Here is a 13,634-nt window from a genome sequence, read left to right as displayed (position 1 = left end):
AAAAAAGAGGTAAACTGTGTGTCTTGTCACTTCACAATGACATTCATTTCGAATTTATGTAATTTACAAGTCAAAAGATAAGTGCAACTCCCCAGTGCCACAACCGTAGCTGTCAGAATCCATCAGGAAGCCTCGGGCTGCTCTTTGACTTTGGGATCACCAGCGACAGTGCAGGCCTTGGCAGCAGCAGTTAGCTGGCCGCTGTCAGTGATGGATGAGACAACAGAACGCAGTTTGCTCTTTCACAGCTACATCAATATGTCCTGCCCTGCTGACGGGCAGGGCAAACCTGGTTTTGACAGCGAGCCAAGCAGATATGAACCCAAAGATACAAAGGAAGCAGAGACGAGCAGTAACAAGGTGTCATCCTCATGGAGTCGCTTTTCTGGCCATAACTGCATTTTAGCAGATGTCCAGCTGAATATTACCAGTGATACATCCATTATGGCCCTGAAAATTTGCTCTATCTACTCTGACCGCAGCCAAAAAAACACATGGTACACAGGAATAGGCCAAATGCTAGGAAATGTGGGCAACTCCCATGCTGTTCACAAACATTTACGTCCGAACCCAAGCACATTCTCCATTACAAAAACAGAGGCAAAATTCCAAAGTGCAAAAAGCATCTATCGTGGTTAAGGACAACTAACAATCCCTGACTGCACTGCCATTTGGAAAAATAATCTGTGTTTAGCTCCATCTGCAGCTACTGTTCTATGGAAAGATATGCTGTCTCCCAAACAATTTCATCAAGTGATTTTTCTTTTTTAATTCAATGCGAGAGCAGGATATCCAGACAGAAATGGCCATGGTCTGATAGGGAAGGTTGGAGAGCTGATTAGAAAGTACAATACACAATGAAGATATCAACACTCACTCTCAAACAGCTAAAACTGTTTTCAAAGTATACAGAAGCAGCAATAAACAGTTCATATTTCATATTTCTGTCCTTTCAGAGAACAAGCTACAAAGGGCACTTTGGGTGAGCCAGTACTGAATGCCTGTTCCTGGTAAGATGCTGCCAGCTCAACAACTTCTTTGTTACTGCTCTGCTCCTTCGGACGCAGCCTCACTGGGTGCTTTTGCACCACGTTCAGCCCTTTGGTAATCCACTCCTCTTCATTCCTGGGGAATTCAGCAAACCTAACTGTGGTCTCCAGCGTTTAACACTTACCCTGCTTTAAAATCTAAAGGTGTATACCAATACCTACATAATTCTTTACACAAAGCATCTGTAGCATTGAGAGCTGTCAACAATCTCTCCTGTTCCCCGGTTCCTCAGCTCAGTGGAAGGCATGGGCTTACCCTATAGCACACCTTCTCACAATTCAGGAGCCTTCACTCTGGCAGAGCCCTGGGAATCAGCGCTAGTATTACATGTTCATCAGCTTTTCTTTGCACTAGTGCTTGGATAAAGAGAAGACCACTAGTGGGGGGGAAAAAAAAAAACTCTAGCACCTCCCCAGTGCAGGGAAGAGGCTACAGAGCTAGGCATGGTCCTTCCTCATCCCCACGAGGAGGACAGTGAACAGCAGAACGAAGCTGGGCTAGACCAATAATATCAGTGCACAATCATTTTTTAACTGCATATATTTGCTACTGGGATAAGCTGTGTGAACTTGGTATTTCTCTCAACTTTATTCACAATTCCAAACCCCTACAAATACACTACCTTTCCTCAAGCTGCACAGAGAGGAAAGACACCACAATAAATGAGCCATCTGCTCTGTCTTTCACATTACTACTTTAGAGGACACTTCTGCAGCTCTTCTGTTTAAACCAGTCCCTCATTGTAAAGCAGGTTATAAATAGGTATATTATTCTATCACAGTGAAAATACATGTCAGCCAACATGTCCATCCCCTGCTCCCAGTGTACCTATCAAGTCACACCTGACTACCTATTAGTGACAGCAAGCTTCACCTGTGGTCAGTGCTGTTTGGATGCTGTCGTTGAAGTGAGCTAATATCTGTGATGTCATCTGTTATCAGCACAATGGCTATCTGATGTCTGGATTATGCTGGTGATGGATGTAGCAAAAACTGAGCACTAATTTAAGTCTGAGAGAAGATACTGCAACTGAAAATTAAAAGTTCAAAAGTCATCACTGGTCTACTACAGTGAGCAAGCTGAATATGGAGCCACTGAAGAGGAGTCTGCAGAATGTCTTTTCCAACAGCCAGTTTCTCTGACTATACTTTCTCTTGAACAGAATGTGCTGGTGAATCACTCACTGGTCTGTTTTGGGTTAGCTTGCATCTATTTAAACCAGCATGAAGCTCTGCACCTTTGATGTGAGTTAATTAAGCTCAGATGGCTTTCCCCAGACTGGCTTCAGCAGCTTTGGAAGAGAAGGCAGCCAAATTAGGCCCATCTGTCCAAATGGAAGGGAGTCCTCTCCTACCACAAAGCATGCCTCATTACTCACGTGCCTCATTACAGGACAGGAGCTTCCTTCCAAGAGCCCAAGAGCCAGGAGAGGGAGTTTCATGGCTGGCAACAGCTACCTAACATATCAGGTATGTGGAGGCTTGCACACGAACTACAATTCTCTGCTGCCAACTGCTACACACAGAAGGGTCTATCTACAAATGGATTTCCTGCAATCATCTTTTGTTTAACAGTTGGATCTTCTTGGTAAGAAGAGATTTGTAAAAGACACTTGATTTCCTTCTCCCCATTTAAAAATAAAGAAGAATCTATCAAACTAGAGTGGGGCTGAGCTGACTCTCTGCCTTGACCCTGCAGCCAATTTGTATAACTAAAGTCAGTATGAGTTCTGGTAGCCCTTCAGCTGTCAAACTAGAATCCCAAGAAGACAAAAAGTATCCTTAAAGTAAACCACATCATCAGATACAGCTGCTAGAGAATGGGAGGAAAATGTTTCCTGGATCAGGGGATGTATCAGGATCTGGGGAAACAAAGGCAGAAAACACAATTATGCATCTTCAGTTGTCAATGATCAAAAAGAATTTGATCCCGTAGAGGAACTGCAGAAGTCTGATCAGATCCAAGGCTGCTCTGCCACAGCACTATGCAGTAGAGACACTAATCATACCATGTTTTCCCAAACAAACAAGATGGGATATGAGATTTACAACTTGAGATGTTCAAGTAAGAAGTACTGCATTAAATGACAGCATACAAACCTATTCCTTATAAAAATCATTTCATAACAGAAACACTGCATTGTTTCAAAGCAAAACTACTAGGAACAACTACATTTTCAGGTTCACAATTCACAGGCTCTGCAATGACTAGAAAATTCATTATACCTGGTATAATGAATTCCTTCAGTAACATGTTTAGAATCAGGCAAGTTTTTCTAGGAAATATCTACAAAACTGTAAGTGAAACATATCATACAGTTGGGAAACATAAACTTAACACAGAAGACCAAACAGACCTAAAATCTCTTTTCTCTCTGTTACAGAAGATTTTCATGAACATCACAAAAACTAATGAAAAGGTTTAAAATGAAAGAAACACGACTATCAGTAACAGGCATGCACAATACAGACATGCACATACATCCTAAGCAGTGATAAACATTTGTAAATGTAACAGAACATTACGGAAATGGAAATTATGGAACAAGCGAGAGAGTGCTGTATCTGAAGGCCAGTTGTAAGCAGAGCACTGCAGTGTCTATTCTGGGGCCTGTTCCATTAAAAATCTGAAGAGGAAATAGATGGCATCATCATCAAGGCTGTAGATGATGTCATCCTTGAGCTACAGTCAACACACTTAAGGGCAGAGTGCCCTGACAGGAACCTCATGAAACTCAACATGGACAATCGCAGTGTCCTGCTCCTGAGAAGGAATAGGCTTATGTACCAACGCAGACTGGAGACTGACTGTCTGGGTCAGATTGTTCCACAGAAATTGGACAGAGAGTCTTGTAGAACAGTACTAACAGCAGTGCAGCCAGAATATGAAAGACATTCTTCATTTTTACTTGGCACCTGTCAGGCCATGCTTGGAACATCACCCTCAGTTGTGCTAGAAAGAAATCAAAGAATTATCAGAGTAATTGAATGACTTCAGAGCAGGGTCACTGTGTTTTCAGGGCTTTGAAACCCGTGTTCTGCAAAAAGATGCTAAGAGATCTGGGAGAATGAGCTTGGAAAAAAAAAAAAAAGGACAGCTTTGAGGAGACCAACCTGTAGCCCATTGGTAGCTATGGAGAAGCTATCAAAAAGGTGGAGCCCAGTTCTGCACAATGGCATATGGAACAACAATGTGAGACAACAGGCATAAAAAGATATGGGAGAGTATTTAACAGAATATCGGAGGGAATAAAGGTTCATTATGAAGACAGCGAAGATGTGGAACAGAATGCCCAGAGAGGCAAAAAAACCATTAAAAATATAAAAAAAGCAGTTAATTTCCAAGTGTTAAATTGACGTTGCTGATGCATTTATGTTTGCAAGTGCGATTTCCCTGGTGGGAAACTAACTTTCAAATCATCGAACTGAAATACTGGTGACTCTTTTGGATCATAAATGGCAATCATTGTTAGTAAAGTCATAAGCTCTCTACATACCACATCAAGGTCTTGGGAAACCCTCCGTTTGCGCAGCTCTTCCATCCTCTCACACACATCTGTGAAACAGGTGTTGTAGTAGTCTGCATACTGCTGTGCAAGGTCATCAATGTTTCCCAGCGACCCATCCTGTGGTGGAGACAAAGGGAAAAAATGAGAGATTAATCAACTTAAAAATCAGGTTTAAATGTAACAGCACAACCCCTGCAGTATGGGTGGCACACAGCTCGCAGGTCATCCTTTCAATGAGTTGTGGTATCACAGCAGCCCCTTGGGAGCACATGGGTCCCTGCTAATTCCTGCACAGCCAGAACCAGCAGGGATAGCAGTGCACAGCACTATGCCTGGGCACAATCTGCCTCGGTGCGCTCCCACCCACAGACAGCCGTATTCCATCTGGTTCTCCAACCAGCTGCCTGCTCATTTCATTGACAGTCATTACATATGTTCCACCAACGTTATTTACTGGGAGTAGCCCTGCTTTCCTTGACAATCATTAACAGCAATTTCAAACATTAAAACTTCTTGCTTATAAGCAGTCAGCCAGATTGCAAACAGTTCCAGCCAAATGACTCGAACAGGAGAGTTTATACCACTCACAGGGACACTTTGCCAATTGGTCTTTTAAGATTCTCTGGAGGCAGAAACAGGCTTCGCTCAGTCCCAAACCTCTGCTCTGCTAGGCAAGATTACCACCCCATTAACAAAATGGCAATAGCCAGGAACCTAATAGTCACCTATCAATTCCGTCTTTTTAAATGATGGATAAATAAAAGAGGAAAAGAAAGGCTGGATTTTATAGGTGGCATTAGAAATGTCAGTAAATTTCAGGCATATATGCCAGAGAGGGCAGTGTGGATTAACAATTTCTGGTACAATAAGCATACAGTTAACAAAGCCCAAAACAAGGAATGAGGACTTCTGTTTCTCTTGTTGTCTAACTTATGTAAGAGCATATGTTATGTCACATTCCTCAAAAAGGCGTATGTTACTGTTTACATTCTTCAAAAGATAACAACCTATACTTTGTGTATACATTCTGATATTCTGCAGCTTTGTTTCACTGCTGCTATCAGTAAACAAACGCAACACAAACAAAACTCTCTTCAATATTAAGAAAAAGCTAAGCAATTAAGAAAGCATTTAAAAATAATTATGCTAATAGCATACCTAAGATGCACTGCAGGGTTAACATGAGCTAGGAGGAAATATCTTAAACATAAACCACAGAAGATATTGCCATTTGAAAAGAAATAGTCCTTTTTTCTGTGTTACGACTGTGCAGAAGAGGCAGGTCTGCTCTAACAAAGTATCAGTTCCAGGTAATTGGAATGAAACTCTCCTACTTCAATCAATGAGGATGCCTACCAAACCTGAGACTTGCAAAACACACTTCCTACTTTTTTAAAGCACATTTCCACATGCCCAGTAGGTATTAAACATTTCCCAGAATGGTTCCTCAGAAGCATCTGCGGTTTCTTCAAACTAGTGTGTAAGGCACAGATGGAAAACAACTTGTGTATCACTTGCTGGAGCAGCTGAAGCAAAATAACTTCACTAAATACACACATATACACTTCTCCATGCATGCTTACTCATTTTTTACTGTATTTCCTACCTCTCAACCTTCCAATGATCTCACATGGGAATCTCAACTGTTGCAAGATTGAGTTTCTTAGCACAAGAAGATCCCACTTCTGGGACCTTTGGACTTCACATAGCTTCAGACAGATAGCTTTCCATGCCACTGGGGACAAAACACTGGCATCCTTATGAAAGAGAGAGATTCTGCAGCCTATCTTGCCTTGGAAGCAGTGGGCAGCAACCACACATCTTCTCCAGGTAATTCCTCCCAAGCTGTCATTTCCCAACAGGCTGGGTAAGAAAAGGACTCCCAAACTCACCTGAGCCTGTGGACACTCTGCCAGTGGCCTCCATAGCCTTGACTGAGCACCTGAGCACACAGGTACTGGTGCTATGCAGCAGGGTGTCTTTCACAAGGTCTGCATGCTGTGTATGGATAAGCAGCTCTACTGTGCCATGGGGAATAACAAGCACCAAGCAGAAAAAGTAGCCCACAAACATAATCTTCAATTGCTCACTGCTGCAGCCAATACAAAAACCTGCATGAGTTTCAAAGAGATGACACAAAACCTGATTCGCAGCCATTCCATCCCAGCACACTGGGACTTTGTGAGCCTGTCTCCTTCCTGAACTCTGGACCCTTTAAATTTCACATAGTAAATTTACTGGGGAATACATGTGTGTAGTTAAAGATTATACAGCACAGCAGTTGCTACTTTAAAAAGTTACTGTAATGACTCTGAAATTGAGTAATGTACTCCAAATCCAAATGTATCAGGTGAGCTTCTGTTTAGCTAAGCCAGCTCTACTGCAACTGGAGTTAAAATTGAGTAAGACAGCAGCCTGCAATGCACAAAGGATCAAACAAAGCTTTGCAAATATTCTCTTTTCACATATTTTGGTGTAGGGCTCGTGGAGCTTTCTGTAAAGGAGGTCTCCACAAGTCTAAAGGCTTGTGACTGTCTCTAGAGGAAAATGAGCTTGGTGACAGCTCTCCAATTAAACTCTGCTGACGAAGGGCTGTGCCACTGCAGCTGAGCATGTGATGGTAAAGAGCAGCCAACAGAGAAGTGACAAAGGCCATCAGTGCCACAAAGCCTGGAGAAACTGACAGCACTTCAATCAAGGCACAGGACTCAAGTGAGGGGCTAAGCTCCAAATACAACTCATGGCAACACTCCAAAGAAGACAAGTCCCATGTGAAAGAAAACTTAACATACCGAACAGATTATAGGACAGAAATTGCTTGGAAAAGAGAAAACTCCAGAAAAACCTCATTGTGACCTTCCAATACTTGAAAGGAGCATATATGCAGGAGGGGGTACAACTGTTTATGCGGGTGGATAGTGACAGGACAAGGGGGAATGGTTTTAAACTGAGACAGAGAAGGTTAAATATTAGGAGGAAGTTTCTCACTCAGAGAGTGGTGATGCACTGGAACAGGTTGCCCAAGGAGGTTGTGGATGCCCCATCCCTGGAGGCATTCAAGGCCAGGCTGGATGTGGCTCTGGGCAGCCTGATCTAGTGGCTGCTGACCCTGCACATAGCAGGGGGGTTGAAACTAGATGACCATTGTGGTCCTTTTCAACCCACATGATTCTATGATCCTATGAAAATATGATGCTAAAAATGTAAACATTTGTATTTACATCTCAACCTTCCAGGAGGTTGTAGTGGAAGATATTAATCTATTTTTTTCTCTGTAGTAAAGAGCTTTTCTGAGTTTACATGGGAGATTATCCCAAGAGCACTGCTTTTGTCAAAAGGAAAAACAGATCCACAAGTTACTGAAGCCAAAGACAGCAAGTATTTCATACCCAGCAGCATCCGTCCACGTCACACACACGAAAATAATGCCACAACTGTACAGACAATTATATATCTGATTTACATTACCTCAAATTTTCTCACAGTGTCTTAAATGCATATGATTACCTCCATAATCCACTTCTATTCTATTAAGTACTACTAAAAATATGCAAAGCTAAAAAAAAAAAATAAAGTCTCATTTTTCTTCCCTTTCCTCCTGCACTGATGACAGCTGAGAGGACCTACATGAGACATCTGGTGATGTCAGACTGGAGATACAAGTAATCAGAAGATGACTTTTGAACTCTAAATTCTTGCTTGTCAATGCCTTGAATTGAAAGCTTCTCCAAGCAGCTCCAAACTCCCTCACACAGACATTGCCAGTGTGCTTTGTGTTCCAAGTCTGTTTCTGAGTGAACTGAGTACAAAATACCCACGTGCAGAACTTTAAGAACTCATTAATCTCCCTTGAAAGGCAAAGGTGGCAAAGATAGTCATAGGAATTGTCTAAAACATTCTAAAAACTCCCTAATAAAACAGAACAATAAAAGCATTCATAACTAACAATACTTTAAAGAGATGTCACCCTGATGCATAAAGAATAAAAGTTGATGTTAATTTTCATAGTTTCCTTTGCAAGCCAAAACCTAGAGGATTTTTAAAATAATAGAAATAACAGTCAAAACTCAATTGTTTGCTTATTTCCTTTCTTCCTTATGCATAACCCGACAGTGCAGGCCTGGTTCCAATACAAAAACAGACTTGAGTCAACACTTCAGTTTCACAGCTATGAAAATAGCATACAGCTATTTGATAGCAAAACTAACAAGCTGGTGTAACCTAAAAGTAAGCCTTCAGTTATGTGCCACTAAGTCCCACTCTGACACAGGGGCCATCCTATGTTTGAATTAGCTTATGCGACCCTAATGAAAAATGGCATAGCTTTCAAATACGTTCTTACTGATATATCTGTAATTCAGCACCCACTGTGTGCTCTTCAGTGCTTTAGGTCAGTTATATTTGAGAAAACAAGACTTCATGGCAGCTCTTTTTCTTTTACTACATATTTAACAGTTATTAAAGCCCTGCCACGAAAACTGCTGTGCACCAGTTGTGTTTATTGCCACACAAACTGCAGCGTTCAAGATACGTAATCCTACTGATTTTCTCTGGAGCAAAATATTGTAAGCAACAGAAATATTCATTACAAATACCATTCCTGAAATATTTCTATTTGTAAGAAGCAACAACACGTTTCTCCTGAAACTCTGCTACTTCTTGAGACATTTTCAGAAATAATCTGACACTCGGAAAAGTGAAACGACCCACTAGTTCTGAAGGGGCAAACCTAAAATTACTACTTAATAAAACGTTTTAATGAAAACTGAAATTACCTCAGATTTCTAGTTTTGGTAGTCAAACAATGCTCATAAATTTCCATCTTATAATGTATGCATACAACATTTTTTGGTATCATAAAACAGAGGGTAGAAGATGAATTACCCTGGAATGCCCAGAGAATTAGTTCTGATATGCATGTGAATACCAGAGGAATCCATCGAGATTCATGTTAATGGAGTGACTACAAAGAGGAGCTGGAATGATCTGACACACTTATTATGAAGCTAAGATTTACCGGTCACTGCACATCAGTTAGCTTAATAGAATGACAGAATCCTTTGTATTTGACATCTAAAAGTGTAAAGAGAAAAATGTTTTGTCAGCAAGCTTCACTGGCAGTAAAATTAAATAAAAATACATTCATATTTGAATAATGACGACGGTATAACAAAAATTACCAGGACAGGAGGAATAACTGCCTTTGCTAGTAACAAATGTTTTGTGAACCTGGGTATGCACCTAAATCCTAGGCATAGCACAGCATATGTTCTTTCTGCTCAAATTTCCATGCAGAATAAGAGTTTTGGAAAAAGCCAAACAAACCAACAAAAACCAACCAAACCAAAAACCATCGATGACAGTTTGTACTTCACTACCTCAGATTCTGACAGTGTATTACAAAGCTGCACATTCCAGCCCATCCCCCTATTCTAGTAGCTACAGATGCCAGGAAAGAGGTCTTGGTTATTAGACAAATGCACTCATTCTCCAAGCCAGGGGATGGAATTCATGCAACTGTGAGAATCTCTAACTTGTAAAATAAATGTGAATGCTCTGAGCCTGTTTGGCCAGGCAGAGGGGTCTCCAGCTGCATATGGCAATACAGATGACAGCACACAAAGCAGCCACACAAGTTACAATCGCCGTACCCACTCCAGCTATGGCCACAGCACAGGAATAATCTTGGAAGGTTAGGAACAGCTCAGAAACCGGCAGGAAAAATTTGACTACTGATCAATGTATATGAAAAGGACACAGCCAAAGTGAAGATGGTCTTTTGCAATGCTCTGCAATCATGTCCTGACAAAGGCATGCTTTTGATCTTCTCAGCCCAAGATGTGAAAAATCCATTTCCATACTTGAGACACAGAACTACTGTGTGGAGAATGGCTGTAAACATGAGTAGCTTATTTCTGGCACTTCAATCTTAACAGGGACATCTACCAAAAATGTGTGGAACACGATCATAAGTTTAAATAATACCTTTGGTTTGGATTAGCTGTAAGGAGCACAGAAATGTAAGCCAGAATGTGGTCCAGAGCAAACAGGCTTGTTTGGGCTGGAGAGAAGGAAAAAGGACCAAAAAAAGTTGTGAAATGGGAACATCTGTGGAAAGGGAACATGTTTGTGCATAAGAAAAGCACTGCTTTCAAGAGGACTTCACACATTCAAAAAGATCTTCAGAGCTAAACAGAACTAGCCTATCTAGACAGCAAGAGATGCTCAGGTTTCCATCAGACAACTCTGAACCAGCCCATTTAACACTTTTCTCCAGTGTGGGCTCAGAGAACCTTGTGTATATTCCCCTACGCAACCATGATGTGGCTATTATAATTAGAAAACTAAGTTTATTTTCCTCCTCAGATCATTGCCATTGTTTGCTTTTTTCCTTTTGTTCCCCTACCCCCATCCCCCCTTTTTGGGCTGGCTGTGGAACTGCTATCCCCATCACAGACACAAAGCTGGAGATAAAACTGTGACAGCACCTTCTGCACTACAAATTGTATGAACACATGAATTTAGGCCTCTCATCTAAAAGAGACTGTATTTCACATTCTTCCACAGTCCTTTGTAAAGAGGCAGACTTGTATCAGGAACACATCTTTCCAAAATAGAGCAGTTACATTTCCACGCACCTCTCTGGGTAGCACTTGTGTACGTTACAGTAATACAGACTCAAATGAAGAGGGCAGTCATCCACAGGAAAACCTGCAGAGCTTCATGATAATTGTGTACAGTATTAATTTCTGACTCTCTTACCTGTCCTTTGCTAGCAATGTATTTCTGGCAGGAATATGGTCAACTTTTTGCATTCTGGCTTAGCTTCAAAACAGCTGCTGCTAAAAATATATCCAATAAGCTGCTATAAAAACGTCTCTGCCTCTTCCTAGGGCTCAGAAAGGACAATTTTCCATTCAGGAGAAGAAACAATTCCACCATGCATAAAATGGCAAGTTCAAAGTCAATCTTGACAGTCAATGGGGTCAGAAATGTGAGAGAGAAGAGGGAGGCCAGGGAGCCTCACACTCATCTTGATATTCTGGGGAAGGCATAAAATACACAGTGTAGGAGTCATGACATTTTTATATTGAGAACAGCTATTTTAGATGAGTTGAAGGGTTGTCATGGTTCCCTTGACCTCTCTATAGCTGGATGTTGAGAGAACAAAGAAAACACACAGATCACACTGATTCAATGGAAGACTTTCTGTTAATTTTTATGGCATCCGAGCACTGAATCATTAAGTTATGTGGCTTTACAGATGGTTATAAAAATAGATCTAATAACACTGTCAATCTCTCAGCAGCATATTTTAAACAATTTGAGATTCTTTACAATAAATAGAAGGCACAATGGTGCAGTCTGACAGAAAAGATTTTGTATAACTTACTTGAAATAATTGATATAGTCCACTAAATTCAGAGTACAGTCTCTCTACATCCAGAAACTTTATCACACAGCCGTGTAACCTTTTTCCATTATATATGATACCTTATCATATCATTAAAGCAAGAGAAACTCTTCCTCTTTTCAAAGCTGTTGCAAATCAAACACTTCCTTCACCAACCGCACCACCATCTTTTTCCCCTCACTTTTCATCATAAAGTCCTGAAATCTCCAGGTGTAACAAAGCACCTCTTAAAAGCATTACAAATGCGATCTACTTTTCCTCCCCACGGTAAATTAAAATCAGTATTTCTCTCTCTGGCATGCAACCAAGGAAGTCCTCTATGTAAAAAAACAATTTAAAACAAAAATTTATAAATAAATAAATAAATATATATATATATGCTAAAGGAAAAAGTTTTATCAATGCAAATGTACATTCCAACATACTTATAAAGCGGATATTTATCAGAAGCAGAACCAGCTCTTTCAGATGCTTGTTATCTTGATGGACAAGATTATATGCACATTTTTTGAATAAAAAGTTTGTTCAAAGCATCCTTAATGTCCAGCTTCCCTAATAACAGTATATTATCCTCCATCCTCCTCTGTTCAAGGTGATCTGTAATAAGCTCATCAAAAAAACAGATCAGAACTCTTAGTCTACATTGATAACTGCTAGGCCATCCCTACCCACCCAACTGGCCATCAGTCAGGCACAGGTAATTGCTGCCAGCTTGTAAAGCAGCATAAATGAACAACTCCTCAAGCCATGCAAGAGCTGCACTTGACATCATCTATCACTAATTTGTGTCTCTGTTTATCACTGCCTCCTCCTTTCACACACTGCATTTGCCAAATCTTTTTCCCACACTGAATGGAAATGCATCCCTCTGTATACATCAACTACCCTGGCACCTGGGAACAGAAACAAATGATATACAGAAGAGTGGCAAGAATTAAGAACGAACTATATGTTATTAAAGCACCATTACAGAGATGGAAATGAACTTCTTGTTTCAGCATCAGGAACTTCAACATGCTAGGGGGTGGTTTCAGGTTTGCATAGGCTAAAGTCTAGTGAAGTGGATATACAAAAAACAAATATCTTATGTAGGTGATGGAATAAGTCCTCATCTCAGTGAGCTGGACCAATCAACTGTAATAGTGTATAAGGTCTCATTAAAATTCTATCTTTTCTATCCAGTCGTAGCACGACAAAAAACAAAAAACAACAACAATTCTGTGGCAGGTTGGTCCTGTGCAACTCATTGAAGCAGTAACCTGAAAAAGAACCCTAAGAACTTGCAAAACATGCAAGGAAAAAACAATAACTTGGATATTTAAAGACAAAGGAACCAGAGTAGACAACTGCATCTCTGGACAACTGAGTTAAAAAGTAAGTTTGAGCTCACAGGTTTAGAGTATCTGGCAAGGGGCTAAATTGTATGGTAGACTCAGAGAAAGCAAACCTTGGTCAAATTTATATCCAAGTGTAGTCAAAACTGATTTCTTCTTTTTACCAGTGTTCACAAAGGGTGATTCCCTCTGAGCTGAATGTACTGGTGAAATACAGTAAAACAATGAAATGCACTAAAACAGCTCAGTGAACCAAGAAGCACTGCAATCTTATTTAACAGTGATTGTGCTGTATGAAATTCTGATTTCGTTTTCTATTTCAATTACG

At 40.6% G+C, this 13,634-nt stretch overlaps 1 protein-coding gene across 1 annotated transcript in view; it reads right to left on the bottom strand.

The window, feature by feature from the left end:
- The window catches only part of SASH1 (SAM and SH3 domain containing 1), a 518,758-nt gene that overhangs the window by 94,213 nt on the left and 410,911 nt on the right, over positions 1–13,634 (bottom strand). Inside the window, 1 exon segment of the mRNA XM_019612896.2 lies at positions 4,547–4,675. Coding sequence (XP_019468441.1) covers positions 4,547–4,675 — 129 coding nt within the window.

The sequence above is a fragment of the Meleagris gallopavo genome, chromosome 2, assembly GCF_000146605.3.
Source record: "Meleagris gallopavo isolate NT-WF06-2002-E0010 breed Aviagen turkey brand Nicholas breeding stock chromosome 2, Turkey_5.1, whole genome shotgun sequence".
Taxonomy (NCBI): Eukaryota; Metazoa; Chordata; class Aves; order Galliformes; family Phasianidae; genus Meleagris; species Meleagris gallopavo.
The sequence above is the reverse complement of the archived record's forward strand: the minus strand, read 5'-3'. Positions and strand labels throughout refer to the sequence as shown.